The 17,650-nt window shown below is 45.5% G+C and overlaps 2 protein-coding genes and 1 non-coding gene across 3 annotated transcripts in view; 2 read left to right on the top strand and 1 right to left on the bottom strand.

The window, feature by feature from the left end:
• LOC123520529 overlaps positions 1-17,650 on the bottom strand; it is a 203,601-nt gene that overhangs the window by 170,077 nt on the left and 15,874 nt on the right. The gene's annotated exons all lie outside the window — the stretch shown is intronic.
• LOC123498233 (uncharacterized protein K02A2.6-like) lies at positions 491-2,398 on the top strand. Its single transcript, XM_045245395.1, has one exon. It carries the CDS (start codon positions 491-493, stop codon positions 2,396-2,398), a length of 1,908 nt encoding a protein of 635 aa, XP_045101330.1.
• Positions 5,513-5,586, top strand: Trnav-uac. Its single transcript has one exon. It is a non-coding gene; the product is annotated as a tRNA-Val (tRNA).

Raw genomic sequence — 17,650 nt, forward strand, 5'->3', positions numbered from 1 at the left:
GAGGCAACTGGACGAGGACGTCAAGCTGGGCGTCATCCGCCCTGTCCCGGCAGGCGTGGCATCGGAGTGGTGTGCGAGGATGGTGGTGGTGGCTAAAAAGTCTGGCAAACCAAGAAGAACGGTGGACTTTCAAAGACTGAACTCCTACTGCCTGCGGGAGACCCACCACACGCCCATGCCCTTCGACATGGTATCAGATGTCCCACCTCACTCCTACAAGACTGTGGCGGATGTGCATTGGGGATTCCACCAGGTGGAGCTTGATGAGGAGAGCTGCCACTTGACCACATTCATCACGCCGTGGGGGCAGTACCAATACTGCCACACGCCGATGGGTCACTGCTCAGCCACAGACGCTTACACCAAACGGTTTGATGACGCGATGAGTGGCTTTCCCCGCAAACACAAGTGTGTGGACAACACTCTCCTGTATGACGCCGGGATTGAGCAAGCATTCTGGCACACTTACGACTTCCTGTAGTGGTGTGCCATGGTAGGCGTCACCCTCAAACCAGAGAAGTTCATGTTCTGCTGCAAGGAGGTGGAGTTTGTCGGCTTTCACGTTGGTTGGGAAGCATACAAGCCCACCGAGGACCGTCTCTCAGCAATAAGGCACTTCACAATGCCTGGCCAGCCCACCATCACCGACGTGAGGTCACTGTTTGGATTTGTCAACCAGCTGGCACCCTTTCTGGCCACCGCCCCCATCATGGAGCCGTTTAGAGACCTCCTGAAGAAGCCAACAGGACGGAAAGTATACTGGGACGAGCAGCTGCAGCAGAAGCTGGAGCAGGCGAAGGAGACCATCTGTGAGCTGGCCAAGGACGGTCTGGCTTTCTACGACCGCACTAGGCCGACGGCTGCCATCACAGACTGGAGCAGAGAGGGCATAGGCTTCGTCATCTTGCAACAGCACTGCTCCTGCGTGTCGCCTGAGGCCCCACTCTGCTGCAAGGGGGGCTGGCGCCTGGCTCTCTGTGGTAGCCGCCACTTAACTCCAGCTGAACAAGGGTACGCGCCCATAGAAGGTGAGGCACTGGCAGTCGCATACTGCCTCCACAAGGCCCGCCTCTTCCTTCTAGGCTGCCCCAATCTTATTCTGGTGACTGATCACCGTCCTCTGGTGGGCCTGTTGGGTGATAAAGCGCTCACGGATGTCGCCAACCCAAGGCTGTTCAGGCTGAAGGAGCGGACGCTGCAATTCAAGTTCACGATCCGCTACCTGCCGGGAAAGAAGAATTGCGCGGCAGACTTTCTATCTAGGCACCCATCTATGAAGGCAGCCCCTGGTGCCCTGGAGGAGGAACAGGATGAGGAGATGTCAGTAGCCATGGCCGTCGCCACCGTTGCTGCACTAGAACTGCAAGACAACCTCACCCTCGACGAGGACATGGTGCTACAGGCGTCAAGGAACGATCCCGTGTACCAACTACTGCTGGCCAGGGTGCTGGCAGGTGACTGGCACCCACAGAGGTCCCAGGAGCTGGCATGCCTGCGCCCCTTCTACAGCATCAGGGAGAGGCTGGGGGTGTCGCGAGGCCTGGTGACGTATGCCTTCCACAGCAACCATCCTCGCCTGGTGATTCCGGACCTCCTACGCAAGCAGGTTGCAGCCCACCTCCACGCAGGCCACCAGGGCATAGACTCGATGCTCAGGAGAGCACGACAGGCAGTATACTGGCCTGGCATTGAGGGAGACCTGAGGCACTATCACACTAACTGTGACACGTGCAACACACACGCCCCCTCCCAACCCCCTGAGCCTCTTCTCTTCACTCTGCCCCCTGACTATCCCTTTCAGCAGACTGTGGTGGATTTGTTTCAGCTGGAGGGGCATGACTACATTGTCTACACAGATAGGCTGACGGGTTGGCTGGAGGTGCCTCACCTGCCTGATGGCACAGAATCAGGCAGAGTTAAGGACGTGCTGCGTCACCACTTCTCGAGATGGGGTGCCCCAGAGCAGCTCTCCATGGACGGAGGCACCAATCTGGGGAGTGAGGAGATGAAGAGCTTCCTCCAGAAGTGGGGGGTAGGTGTTCGGGTGTCCTCGGCGCACTTCCCACAGTCAAACGGAAGGGCAGAGGTGGCCGTGAAGTCTGCCAAGAGAATACTACGGGGAAACGTTGGAGCTGATGGCAATCTTGACAACGATAAGATCTCTCTCGCTCTGCTCCAGTACCTTAACACACCTCTATGGGGCATCAATAGGTCACCAGCTCAGCTAGCAACAGGCCGCCAGCTACGGGATGGAGTACCATCAGTGAAAAGGAAACTCGAGGTTGACAAGTTTTGGGGAATGACGCTGTGGCAGCGAGAACGTCAGATGGCGCACCACCACGACAGAGTGGTGGCTGACAGGAGCGTCACACGCTCCCGCGCCCCTTGCGCCTGGTGACAGGGTTCTCGTCCAGGACCACCAGCACGGCAGGAGGTGGAACAGAGCAGGCATCGTCATAGAGGCAAGGGACCACAGGCAGTATCTCGTCAGACTTGACGGTAGTGGCCGCATCTCCCTCAGAATGCGGCAACATCTGAGGCCAGCACCTGCAGTGCCTCAAGCCTCCGACACTGAAGACCAGGCACCACCGACTCCACTGCTATCACCGTCTCCTCCCTCCCCAGCGCCCCGAACGGATGGTGAAGGGAGGCGCACCAGGCGACCCCCCAAGGTGGCTGAAGGATTATGTGTAATAAGGTACAGAAGTATCACAAGCAGTGATATTAGATTGTGGACTTGTCATTTATTCATGTTTTCTTTCATTTTTGCTTCTTTGCTGCTCCCAGGTTATGTTTATTTTACTTAAGAACACTGTCACTGCATTAGCCAGGGTTCTTAGCTTGTTGGGTGGGGGGGAGTTGTAGGATGTCGACCTCTGGCATCTGGGGAGCAGCGGAAAGCTTCTGTCCCCACAGCTTGGCGTCACCCAGTTCCCGGGTAGTAGCCTAGCTGTGAGGACGTGCCGGACCTGTATCTCTGTTGGCTTGCCAATAAAGGAAGAAAGACGGTCGCTGTGTTTGTCAAGCACCCTTCAAATCTAGACAGATTCTACACTAATTTCATGAAAAAAATTAAAGAACTTTCTAGATGACTCCAGAACCTTCAAAATTATTCTATCCAAACGTTTCACGAACTTCTAGTACAGTCTTGCAACGTATATCTGGAAAGATCACTGAAAATGTGCGAGGCCTTCAATGCATATTTCGGCATGCCTGTCGGGATCAGGACAAACCTTGAGCACCTCATTTCACCAAGTAACTCTGCAAAAGAACTCTGGAAGGTAAGAAAAACACTAATATATATATATATATATATATATATATATATATATATATATATATATATATATATATATATATATATATATATATATATATATATATATATATATATATATATATATATATATATATATATATATATATATATATATATATATATACAGGAGTCCTCGGGTTACGACAGTCTCGACTTACGACGTTTTGTGGTTACGAACGCGCCCATAAAAGCATAAAAAATAATATTAGGCGTCATTCTGTCTTAGGTGGTTTAGCATCGTAAGTGACGTAAACAAACACGAACTAGTTTTGGGCGCGCGGCGGAAGAAAACTTTTTGTTGTGGTTGTAGGGTGAGGAAGACGGCGTCTTAAGTCTCTGTACATACGCCATTTTGGTTGTTTGCACCGTCTCTCTCTCTCTCTCTTGGTTATGGCTCCCAAGCGTAAGGCAGACTCTTCTGATGGTAGTGCATCAAAGAAGAGAAAGGCCATCACCATGGAAGTTAAAGTGGACATTATAAAGAGATCACAAAAGGGAGAAACACCAACAAACATTGGCCGGTCGCTTGGCCTTAGTCGTTCCACTGTGGCTACCATCATCAAAGATAAAGAGCGCATTATGGAACATGTGAAAGGATCTGCTCCTATGAAAGCGACAGTGATAACCAAGCAGCATAGTGGTCTAATTATTGAGATGGAAAGATTATTGGTGCTTTGGTTGGAAGAACAAAATCAACGGCGTATTCCAGTGAGCCTTATGGTGATTCAGGAGAAGGCGAAAAGATTGTTTGAGGCACTGAAAGAAGAAAAGGGGGAAGGAAGTGAAAGTGAAGAGTTTGTGGCTAGTAGGGGTTGGTTTATGCGATTTAAGGCTCGGGCCAATTACCATAACCTTAAAGTGCAAGGTGAAGCTGCTAGTGGTGATGAGAAAGCAGCAAATGAATTTCCTAAAGCGTTGGCTGAGATAATTAAGGAGGGGGATTATTCTGCTCATCAAGTCTTCAACGTGGATAAGACAGGCTTATTTTGGAAGCATATGCCTGACCGCACTTACATCGCCAAGGAGGAGAAGTCAGCACCAGGTCATAAAGCCAGCAAGGACAGGCTAACTTTACTTTTTGGGGGAAATGCTCCTGGCGACTTCAAACTGATGCCCTTGCTTGTGTATCAGGCTGAAAATCCAAGGGCACTCAAGGGCATTTGGAAGAGTCAACTACCAGTCATTTGGAAGGCAAATAAAAAGGCATGGGTGACACTTGCGGTGTTTGAGGACTGGTTCATCAACTATTTTGTGCCAAGTGTGGAGTGGTATTTGGCCTCCAAGGGTATCCCTTTTAAGGTGTTGCTAGTGTTGGACAATACCCCTAGACACCCTGCCCACCTGGGAGACTTTAACCCTAATGTCAAGGTGGTTTACCTTCCACCTAATACCACGGCTCTGTTACAGCCTATGGACCAAGGAGTGATAGCTTCGTTCAAGGCCTACTACCTCCAAAGGACAATTGCTATGGCTTTACAGGCAACTGAAACCAAGAAGAATTTGACCCTAAAAGACTTTTGGAAATCCTACAACATCCTTGATGCCGTAAAGAACATTGCTGATTCCTGGGAGGAGGTTAAGCAAACAAACATGAATGGTGTTTGGAAAAAACTGTGTCCTCAATTTGTGGGTGATTTCCATGGGTTTGAGAACACAGTTCAGCATGTTATTAAGAATGTTGTTGCCCTGAGTAAGGAAACTGATTTGGAGATGGATGTTGATGATGTTACAGAGCTGCTGGAATCTCATGGAGAGGAGTTATCTGCTGAGGACCTGATACAACTGGAGAAGCAGATCATAGAGGAAGAAGAAGCACCCACCCCAGAGCCTAGGGCTTTCACAAGGCAGGGCTTGGCAAGAGGTTTTGCCGAGATGCATCAAGCATTGGCAACTTTTGAGGCTATGGATTCCAACTTTGAAAGATTCACTAAGGTTTCCAGTGGCATCATGGATTTGATGCAATGTTACAAGGAGATCTTGGATGAGAAGAGGTTGCTCTCTGTTCAGACTAACCTGGAGCAGTATTTTAAGAAGGTAGAGAGGCCTGCAACAGATCCTGTACCCTCAACCTCAGCTCAACATATATATATATATATATATATATATATATATATATATATATATATATATATATATATATATATATACACACACACACACACACACACACACACACACACACACACACACACACACCCGGTAGCTCAGTGGTTAGAGCGCTGGCTTTACAAGCCAGAGGACCGGGGTTCAATTCCCCGGCCGGGTGGAGATATTTGGGTGTGTCTCCTTTCCCGTGTAGCCCCTGTTCACCTAGCAGTGAGTAGGTACGGGATGTAAATCAAGGAGTTGTGACCTTGTTGTCCCAGTGTGTGGTGTGTGCCTGGTCTCAGGCCTATCCGAAGATCGGAAATAATGAGCTCTGAGCTCGCTCCGTAGAGTAACGTCTGGCTGTTTCGTCAGACACTGCAGCAGATCAAACAGTGAAACACACACACACACACATACACACATATATATATATATATATATATATATATATATATATATATATATATATATATATATACAGTATATACTTTTTTATTCTAATATATCCTATTACACTGAGTTTAATGTACACTTAACCCTCGGCTATCGCGCCCAATTGGGACCGAAATAGCAGCGCCATAGCCGAAAACGCGATAGCCGAATTGATCTTGGCGGGAAGGCGGTTTTGGCCAATGAGCGCTCAGATATTCCATGACGTCATGGCGGGGCGCGCGATAGCAGGCATCTGAGGTCGCGATAATGAAATTTTAGTAGCTTTTCATGGGTGCGCAATAGCAATAAAACGCGATAGCCGAAGTCGCGATAGCCGAGGGTTGACTGTATCTGTATTTTTATACTTATATTTTCATTCTGCTTTTTACAGGTTGGTACAGAGGGGAAAACAGAGCTATGAGATTTGTAATCCCCCGAATTTGGAGGGAACTAACTGATCACTCAAGCAATTGCTTTTTCTGTATGGTAGACCCTTCCAAATGTCGAGCAGGCAAAAAATGTGCCTGCTATCATATATCCTGACCTTCTGTCATCCATTGCGCCAGTGCCACACTGCTCTGAGCTCCCCGTACCCACTCCTCCTAAGAGAGAGCAGCAGTGTTTACAAAAGGAAAGTAATTCAGAACATGAAGACACTGATCCAGAGTTCAGAGACGCAACTGATGAGAGAAATCCATATTACCCCAGCCAAGAAGACATCAATGACCTGATCAGAGACCTTGGCCTCACAAAGTCAAATGGCGAGCTTTTAACGTCAAGACTCAAGCAGTGGAATTTGCTAGATGAGAGTGTGCACATATCAGGTCAGAGAAAGCGTCACCAGCATTTTTCAAGCTTTTTCACTCATCAAGATGAGCTTTGCTTTTGCCACAATGTGACCGGTTTGTTTGAAGCAATTGGAATTACCCTTAACCCCAAAGAGTGGCAGCTCTTTATCGACAGCTCGTGTAAAAGCCTCAAAGCAGTGCTGCTTCATAACGGGAATATGTACCCATCTCTCACCCTCGCCCACTCTGTCCAGCTCAAAGAGGAATACAAGAGTGTCAAGATGTTGTTAGATACCTTGAAATATGAAGAGTACCGTTGGGAGGTTATAGGAGACTTCAAAATGGTGGCTTTCCTGATGGGTCTCCAAAGCGGCTTTACCAAGTATCCTTGTTATCTTTGCCTTTGGGTCAGCAGAGATACCATGGCACACTACCTCAAGCGGGACTGGCCACAGCGAACCGAGTTTAGTGTGGGGAAGAACAACGTCAAATGGGAGCCATTGTTGGATCACAGAAAAGTACTGTTTCCTCCACTCCACTTAAAACTGGGCCTTATGAAACAATTCGTCAGAGCTCTAGATAAGGAGTCCCCAGCTTTCAAGTACCTACAAGATTTCTTCCCCAAGTTATCTGCAGCGAAAGTTGAAGCTGGTGTCTTTATTGGTCCACAAATAAAAAAGGTCATGGAGTGCAAGGAGTTTCCCAAAAAACTTTCAAGGACAGAGAGAGCAGCATGGGACAGTTTTGTCGCAGTAGTTTTTGCCTTCTTGGGAATCATAAGACCAAAAACTATGTGGAGCTTGTTGAGAATTTGGTGACAAACTAGGGCAAGATGGGTTGCAGGATGTCCCTTAAAGTCCATATCCTTGATGCCCATCTTCATAAATTTAAGGAAAACATGGGAGCATACTCCGAGGAGCAGGACGAGTGCTTTCAGCAGGATATATTGGACTTTGAACGCTGCTACCAAGGGTCTTATAATGAAAACATGATGGGAGACTACATTTGGGGGCTGATTCGTGAAAGTAATCTACAGTATAAGCGTAAATCTAGAAGAACTACTCATTTCTAATGTGTCTATTCTCTCACTGGTGTAATTCTAGAATAAATAAATGCTATTATTGCATCATATGTCGTTTTGTATCTACTTTGTTCAAGTCAAACTTTAAATTTGCCACTTTGTCCCTATGAAAATGGGTAAATTCTAAAAATGTCAATATCCTGGACACAAAAGCAAAATTAGAAATGTTTTCATGTTTTCTAGACATAAGCAAATAAGAAATAACAATTTCAACTCAAAGACAAAAGCTTTGTTACACGGTGATTATGGCAAACATTTAAAGTCTACTACCAGCGGCAAACCATGCAGCAACTGATAAAGGGCACAGATGGGCCTGGCAAGCCCACTATCAGAGAATGGTGGAAGTCGTATAACATCAAGCACGCCTTAGATAACATCAAGTCATCTTGGGACGAAGTGAAGACATCTACCATGAACTTGGCATGGAATAAAGTATGGCCAGAATGCGCGCATGACTTTCCAGACTTCGCTGAAGACAACATCGGTGCGATCAGAAATGACATAGTAAATCTGTGCCATAGGGCTAGCTTCGATGAAATTGATGATGATGATGTTCAAGATCTTTTGGAAAGCCATGCTGAACCTCTCTCAAATGATGAACTTATAGAGCTAGACAAGGCATTACAGGAGGCAGAAAAAGAGGGAGACGAGGAAGAAGAATCTGTGCGTGGCCTGGACATCAAAACTCTTATAGAGAATGTCTCGGTGGTATCAAAAAAGCTCTGGAAATCCAGAAGGAACGTGACCCAAATTCTGCCAGGAGTAGCAAATTGTAGGGGTGTGTGGCAAACCCCAACTTCAAGCTGCATCAAGGCAGTACAGCCCACTTCAAGCAATGTGAACCTAAGAGGGGTAGAGACCAATCGTCCTACGCCCACTCTGTACTCAACCCCTAATCCTCATTAATAAACCCTGTAACGCACCACTGGCCTTTCTGTGATCCAGCCCCGTCATGGTGCAGTTTCTTTACAGGCTGATGGAGGAGGGCAGGGGTGGCACAGACACCATGGAAACGCCTCAGGCGGCCACGTGGGCTCTGAGCTTCACACCCGCCACCACAGCGCACGGCATGGCCACCACTACGCAATACTCACCAGCCACTGGGTGGCAGCTTTGGCCTACGACTCTACACCAGCACCCACCACCCCCTCCACGTCTCCAGGAGGTGCAACCGTGGGCATGTCACCAGAAACATTCGAGGCATGGGGCACTAGTGTCGAGGACTACAGCAACATCTGCGGCTGGACGCCGCCGGTGGCTACACCATACGTACGCCTCCTTTGCACAACCGAGGTACAGCAACACATTGATGCACGTGTGGGAAAGCATGAATTTCGGCAGCTCTCGACCACGGAAGCAATCAACATTGTGAGGAGTATAGTGGTAGGCCCATGCTGTATTGTCGGGTCGTGGGCAGAGTTTTACTCTTTAACACAGGCATCGAGTGAGTGTGTGTGTGCATACATATCTAAGTACCGGGCTAAAGCGAATGAGTGTGGCTTTAGAAAATAGTTATGGGACTATGTATCTGCAGCATGAAAGCAGAGGTTTCGCGTTGCCTCCCACTTCTCGAGTCATTCAGTGATGTAGTCAGAGTGTGTGAAATTATTGAAGCCACAGAAAAGGCAAGCGAGCAACCTTCATGTGACATGGGTGGTGTAAAAGACGGTGACCCGCCACATGCTGCCCCACAACCCAGTGAGGTGGCCGCAGCTGTCCCAACCTCGAGCTGGCCCACCGGACAAGGTAAGCACCGCCAGGAGGTGTCACGGAGGGGGCACAAACAGTGCACGGCATGTGAGGAATCTGAGTGCACGGGTGGGTGTCAGTGCAGGGCATTTGCAGAGATATGCCATTGTTGTGGCCAGAAGGGGCACTTCTGCCCTGCCCTCACCCCCCAGGCCGGCACACGTGCAAGCACCCATCTGAGTGGGCCACCCACGTCCGGTGCAGTGATTGTTGGAGGTGTGGAGACGGCGTCGTCATTACCAGTAGTGGTTAGCTGCTCCCACTGCCTCGTGCCCCTGCACAGCTGTGGCCGACACTGGGGCACAGGTGTCTGTAGCAGGTCGCCCATTGATGGAGGATCTCTACATATCTCAACGCCAGCTTCAAGCTGCACCCATGGCTGTCACCCATGTTGCCAGGGACAACATGAATCTTCTGGAAACCATCACATGTCAGGTGTCCATGGGAACTCGCTCCACCACATAGCTGAGGGTGCGCAGCGACTCTACCTCTCACTCGAGGCATGCAAGGTCCTACATCTGGTCCACTATACCTTCCCATGCCCCATGGAACCTGCCAGCGTGTGCACAGCAGAGCCTTCAGATAGTCCAATAGCCCCACGCCGCCTGGAATCACCACCATACAAGCTTGTGGAGGAGAACATGGATTGCTTGGAGGCATGGTTCTTGGAGCACTTCAGACACACTGTGTTTGCCCCAGGTCGTTCACCACTACCAGAGATGAGCGGCCCACCTCACCACATCCACCTACGGTCCGACGCACATCCCCACGTGGTACACGTCCCAGCCACGGTCCCACTCCACTTCTTCGACAAGGTACGGCATTAGCTGGATGACAACATTGACAAGGGCATCATCGAGACTGTGCCTGCAGGTGAGCCCATTGAATGGTGCTCTAGAATGGTAGTGGTCCCGAAGAAGGCTGGAAGGCCCTGTCGTACAGTCGATTTTCAACGCCTCAACTGTGCAAGCCTCATGGAGACGCACCACACCAGTCCCCATTTTGATCCCGTCTCCAGTGTGCCTAAGCACGCATTCAAGACCATGGCAGATGCTTACTCAGGATATCACCAGGTCCTCCTTGACCTGGAGAGCCGTAAACTGACAACATTTATTACTCCCTGGGGCCGCTACCACTATTGCTGCATCCCCATGGGCCACTGTGCTTCGCAGGACGCCTTCACGAAGTGGTTCAATGACACCATCACAGATATACCCAGAAAGCTAAAATGCGTGGATGACACTCTTCTTCACAACAGCAGTGTCAGTGGTGCCTTCTGGCACACGTATGACTTCCTCCAGAGGTGCATGGAGAATGGCATCACTCTGCGACCAGACAGGTTTAATTTCTGCAGGAGGAGCATCAACTTTGCCGACTACCTCCTAGGCTGGGAAGGATACCAGCCGAGCCACGATCTTATCAACAGCATAACGGACTTCAAGATGCCAGACAAGCCAACCTTAACTGATGTACAGTCATGGTTTGGCCTCATTAACCAGGTCACACCCTTTCTGGCAGTTGCCCCTGTCATGGAGCCCTTCAGGGAACTCCTCAAGAAGCCAAACGGGAAAGCAGTGTACTGGGACAAACAACTGGAGGCGCTAGTCGCATAAGCATAGGACACCATTGGGCGATTGCCTGCCAAGGGACTATGCTTCTACGATGTTTCACGCCCAACAGCAGTCCTCACTGACTACAGCCGCCAGGATATCGCCTTCATCATTTTACAGCAGTTCTGTGAGTGTGTCTCAAAAAAGTCGCCCCTATGCTGTCCCGGGGAGTGGAAACTCCTGCTCTGCGGTAGCTACCATCTTACAACAGCTGAGATGAACTACAGCACCTTAGAAGGACAAGCGCTGGTGCTTGAAGAAAGCACGCTTCTTCCTATTCGGCTATAACAATCTCACATTTGTCACTGACCACAAAGCACTCACAGGAATTTTTGGAGACAAGGAACTTAAAGACATAGCCAACCCCCAGCTCCTCAATCTGAAAGAGAAGACTCTGATGTTCACCTTCCGCATCAAGTATCTGAAGGGTGATGCCAACTGTGCAGCGGATGCCCTGTAGCGGTACCCGATCCTGTCCAGTGCACCAGAAGGATCGGACGCAGATGACAAGGAACTAGTGTGCGCGTCCATGACAGCAGCAACAGCCACAGCAGCCGAGGATGAGGTGAGACGCATTGTGGATCTTCACCAGGTGGAGGAGGAAGCCGAGCAAGACGAGGAGTACCAGCTCTTACGGGAATGTGTGGCCAACGGGGGCTGGGCTAAACGAAAAGATCAGGAGCCGCTCCCACTTCATCAATACTTCAGAATGCGGCACAACCTCTCATGCCAAGGGTGTGTGGTCCTGTACACTCTTGATGAGAACACCCACAGCTTGTTGTCCCTGCAGCTCTCAGGACTGCAGTCCTTGCGAACCTCCATGCAGGACATCAAGGAAGAGACTTGATGCTGCGCAGAGCAAGACAGTCTGTCTACTCGTCAGGGATTGATGCTGAGATGGAGCAAAAGAAGCGCCAGTGCGAAGTATGTGATACATATGCCCCCTCCAGCCCCATGGAGACCCTGTTGCCCACTCAACCCCCGCAGTACCCATTCCAGCAGGTAGTGCTTGATTTGTTTCAACTCGACAGCCACAACTACATCACCCTCGCTGACAGACTCACAGGGTGGCTCGATATAGAACACCTGCCAGGCGATACCACCAGCGCGTGCCTCATTAAGGTATTTTGACGATGGTTCAGGCGATTCGGCATTCCAGAGGAGCTGTCATGTGATGGAGGGACAAACCTCAACAGCGAGGAATCAAAGGACTTCAACACCTGGCGGATACGATTGAGAGTTTCACCTACACATTACCCCCAGTCCAACGGCTGGGCAGAGGTGGCAGTCAAGAGTGTAAAGAGGCTGCTGCACGGCAACACTGCCTGGATCGGATCCCTGGATACCAACAGCATCGCAAGGGCCATGATGCAATACCTCAACTTGCCCCCCCAAGGCTCTGAAGCGTCCCCAGCCCAACTGCTCACGGGACGCCAGCTGTGGGATGCTATACCTGTGGACGCATCTCTCTACAAGGTGAGCGAGCAATGGGCACAGCAACTGCGGGAACGCGAATGAGCCATGGCTCGCTCAGGGGACATCGCTGTTCTCCGACACAACCAGACAGCCTACAACCTCAAACCTCTTGTACCCTGCCAACGGACCCACATCCAAAATCCTGGTAGTGGTTGCTGGGACCGTGCAGGCACTGTCCTCGAGATCACGGCACCCAGGCAATATCTAGTGCGGCTGGATGGTAGTAGGCGCGCCACAATTAGAAAAAGGCGACACCTACACCCGTTCAGGTACGAGCCCTATATAAAGCATATAAAATAGGTTTGATAAATTCTGAAGTTTACAAAAACTATAGAAACAATCTAACTAACCTCATTAAACTCACTAAAAGAAACTATTACTTACAAAAGTTCTCAGACTTCAGACAAAACACAAAAAAGATTTGGGAAACCATAAATGAACTCACAAATTCCAAGACTAAAATCAATACATCAGTCAGCTCAGTTATTCACAACAAACAAATTAAAAACAACCTACATGAAATATCAAGTGCCTTTAATGATTACTTCTCAAACATAGCCCCAGACCTTGCATGCTTATTGCCCCCCCCCACTGTCTCATAAATCATTCCTTCGAGGAGACTATCCACGTTCTATGTCAGTGCCTATAATAACTGACTACGATACAGCTAAAGTTATAGCAACTCTTAAAAACAAAAAAGGACACATTGATGAGATTCCAGCTGCTCTCATAAAAGACAATAAAGACATATTTGCTAAACCACTCACAGCTCTTTTCAATCAATCGGTTACCACAGGAATTTTCCCTGATAGACTCAAACCAATTCATAAAACAGGTAACAAGAATGATATATCGAACTATAGACCAATCTCAATATTACCAATTTTTTCTAAAATATTTGAATCGTTAATGAAGAACCATTTATTATTATATCTAAACAAAATGAAAATCCTAAATGACAGACAGTTTGGCTTCAGAACAGGTTTAAGCACTTTTGATGCAATTAATACATTTACCTCAGATCTTTATACAGCACTCAATAGAAATTAATCCATTGTCTCCATCTTTATTGACTTTCGCAAGGCTTTTGACACAGTCCAACCAAATATTCTCCTTGACAAAATGCATCACTATGGTATTCGTGGATGCATTCATGATTGGTTTGCCTCCTATCTCAATAATCGAAAACAGTTTACATCATTTAATAATACATGTTCCCCTATTAATCCAGTGAATTTAGGTGTACCACAAGGCAGTATACTTGGCCCCATTCTGTTCCTTATATATATCAATGATATCTGCAACATATCTGATACACTAAACACCATACTATTTGCTGATGATTCTACATTCTACTTGACTGGGAAAAATCCAACAGAATTAATCTACAAAGCCAACACTGAACTATTAAAATTCTCAAATTGGTGCATAGCCAACCGACTTACAGTTAATACAACCAAAACGTTTTTTACCCTATTTTCTAACTCTATAACCACCTACCAGCCACTACCTAATTTATCAATTCTAAATGCTGACATCTTACAGACAGGTAAAATAAAATTCCTTGGTATAACCATTGATAAGAATTTAACTTTTAAACATCATTTATCCCAACTATGTTTAAAGATATCTAGAATTATTCCACTACTACTCAAAGTAAAACATTTTGCCCCACTTGAAGTTCTCATTAGATTATACTATGCCCATATTTTTCCACAGCTAATCTATTGTAACCCAATCTGGTCTCAAACTTATCCCTGTCACCTGTATCAACTTAATGTTCTGCACAAAAAAATAATTAGGATTATTAGTAACAGTGACTTCAATGAACATACTCCTCCATTATTTAAATCATTAAATATCTTGAACTTGGACGATTTGTCTAAACTGAACATTGCCTCATACATGTTTAAAATGATTAACAACAATGTATTTAATACCCAACCTGCACACAGCCACCACACCAGAAATAAAAACTCACTCAACATACCCGCACACAAACTCACCTTATTCAAGCATTCTCTGCTGTACACAGGACCTAAAATTTGGAACTTATTGCCCATGCATGTTAAACAATCAACTAGCTTATCATCTTTCAAAAACAATTTCAAGAAACATTTATTGTCATTTTATTAGTCTATACACCATAACTGGTTGCTTTTGTCAAATTCAGTTGTCATTATTTCTCTTGATAGAATATGTTATCACTTTATTAGCATTATTAATATCATATTATATTATTATTATTATTATTATTATTATTATTATTATTATTATTATTATTATTATTATTATTATTATTATTATTATTATTATTATTATTACTATTATTTTCTTTATCATTACTATTTTATTACTAATTTTACAGTTTGTCACTAAATTCTGTTCTTATTATTATCTTTATTATTATTATTATTATTATTATTATTATTATTAATTATTATTATTATTATTATTATATTATTATTATTATTATTATTATTATTATTATTATTATCCTTAATTTTGTTCTTATGTTATTATTATTATTATTATTATTATTATTATTATTATTATATATTATTATTATTATTATTATTATTATTATTATTATTATTATTATTATTATTATTATTATTAACATTATTATTAATAATATTATTATTATTATTATTATTATTATTATCCTTGTGTTCTTATGTTCTTATTATTAATGTATTATTATTGTTATCATATTATTATTGTTATTATTATTATGATTTTATTTATAATATTATTAACTTTGTCACCATTGTAAGTGAGTCTTTTAATATTTACACATATGCAAACATAGGTGAGATAGGGTATATGTATTTTCTCTGAATATCTTTTCCTTTTCTCTCCCTCTTCTTTTCAATGTTTTAGTTGATACTTGTTCTCTTTGTTTAATTCAGTGTTTGTCTATATTGCATTTGATTGAAATGTTTTATTTTTTGCCTATAAAGTTTTTACTTGCAAAGGGCTGTTTGCCTTATGAAATTCATTTGTTATCACAATCTGTACACAAATGGCAAACATAATAAAGTGTTTAAAGTGTTTAAAGTGTACTCGCGACACCCGAGCCCTCCCCACCCACCCAAGGGAGGGCCCAACGCCCCAGACAGGCACCCCATCACCCGTCTGACTACATATTAGGTGACACCACCCTTGATGAGACACATTAGGCATCAATGTAGCAAGTTCGGACCACAAAGTGCATTTAGTTATTTTTTCGTTCTGCTTCATGTGATTTAAGGTAGCCACTATGTTATTATCATTACACAGCTCATGTTAGCAGGGATCTTGTGTAATTGGGTAATTGGAGGGGAGGTGTAGGGGTGTGTGGCAACCCCAACTTCATGCCGCATCACAGCAGTACAGCCCGCTTCGGGCAGTGTGAACCTAAGAGGTGTAGAGACCAGTCGTCCTACGCCCCCGCCTAATACTCATTAATAAACCCTGTAACGTGCCCCTGGCCTTTCTGTGATCCAGCCCCATCACAAAGTGGTTCATGATGTAGAGAAAAGTGTCAAGATTTATCAAGAAATATATGATGAAAAATCAAGAAAAACCAAACAGTCCTCCATCTACTCTTTCTTCAAGCCAGTCAGACATGCCGTCCCTGTCACATCTGCCGACTCTGCTACAGCTGGCCCTTCCAAATCTGCTTCCAATGCCGATGGTTCTACAGCTGGCCCTTCCTCCATATCCTCTTTCTTCAAACCAGTGAAACGAGCCGACCCTGCTACAGCTGGCCCTTCCACATCTGCTTCCGACAGTGCAGACGACGACGTCTTATCCTCGTCTGCCCACTCAGCGGAAGATGAGTAAGGGCTGAAATCCCTATTGTCCCTTAGCCTCTGGAGGGACATCATCTGATAGAATACATGGCGAGTGAAAGGTAAATAAAAACTTTTTTTTCTTTTTTTTTTTACGTTAAGGCCTATAGCGGCTTTAGGCACACTTGAAGAGTGCAAGGGAAGTGCTGTTCAGCTTCCGCCCATTAGTGGTGCAGGCAATTTTACTTATAGTGGTACCCATATTAGGGCCCATATCACCCCCCGAAGCTCATCTTCGGTGTAGCCACCTAGAACCTGGGTATCATGGTGACATGTAGGTAACTTTCAACCACTCGACAAATGAAGAAATGTTTAAGGCTGTACGTGGTGGGATTCGAACCTACACGTGGACGTCTGCCCAATCCCAGGCTCACCACCTTATCCACTATGCCACCTACTCCCTGACGGTTTATTTCTTTTGCACAGTATTTTACATTTTTTTAATGACTATTTTCATGTATTTTCATTTCTGTAGGGGTGATTTTTGACATGCTGGAACGCATTCCCTATTATTACATGTTATAATGGGTTCGGTATACGGTAATATTGATTTGCAGTAAGGTTTTCAGGAACGCATATGTACCTTACAACAAGGACTTACTGTATATATATATATTTATATATATATATATATATATATATATATATATATATATATATATATATATATATATATATATATATATATATATATATATATAGGCAAACCCGCTTAACAAAGGTTCACACAACAAAATTTTGCTACAATGGTTTTATTTTACTACCATCTGCTCGTTTAATGAACACCAAACACGCTTTCACAAAGTTTTATCCAGGTAATTTTATCCAAGTTTGAAAGCCCCGCCGTATCACGCAAGCCGACAGGCTTTAGAATACACCAGCACCTCTCGTGGACAACACGTGCACCACTCACTCTCTGTGTTCAAAACAATAACAGCGTCAGCAGCAGCTTGTCTTCCCTCGCTCAATTTACCACCAAAACGCCCTGCAATGTTGCCTAGTGTTGCTATAAGAAGACCAGGAAGTCTCTTACTCTCGAAGCGAAGCTGGATATTATTCACAGACATGAGAGGCGAGAAAACTAATAACATTGCTTGCCACCATCTTGACTCCATCTACTGTCTCTACTATTTTCAAGTCAGCAGACTCTATTAACCCATTCGCCCCAGAAGTTAGAAAACACGCACCGCGCTCCATCCGGGCGGCCCGCACGCGCCAAGATTTGGAGCTTTAGTATTGAATAATCAATGTTTTAGCCATAAACTCAATAT

The sequence above is a fragment of the Portunus trituberculatus genome, chromosome 47 (genome assembly GCF_017591435.1).
Source record: "Portunus trituberculatus isolate SZX2019 chromosome 47, ASM1759143v1, whole genome shotgun sequence".
Lineage (NCBI taxonomy): Eukaryota > Metazoa > Arthropoda > Malacostraca > Decapoda > Portunidae > Portunus > Portunus trituberculatus.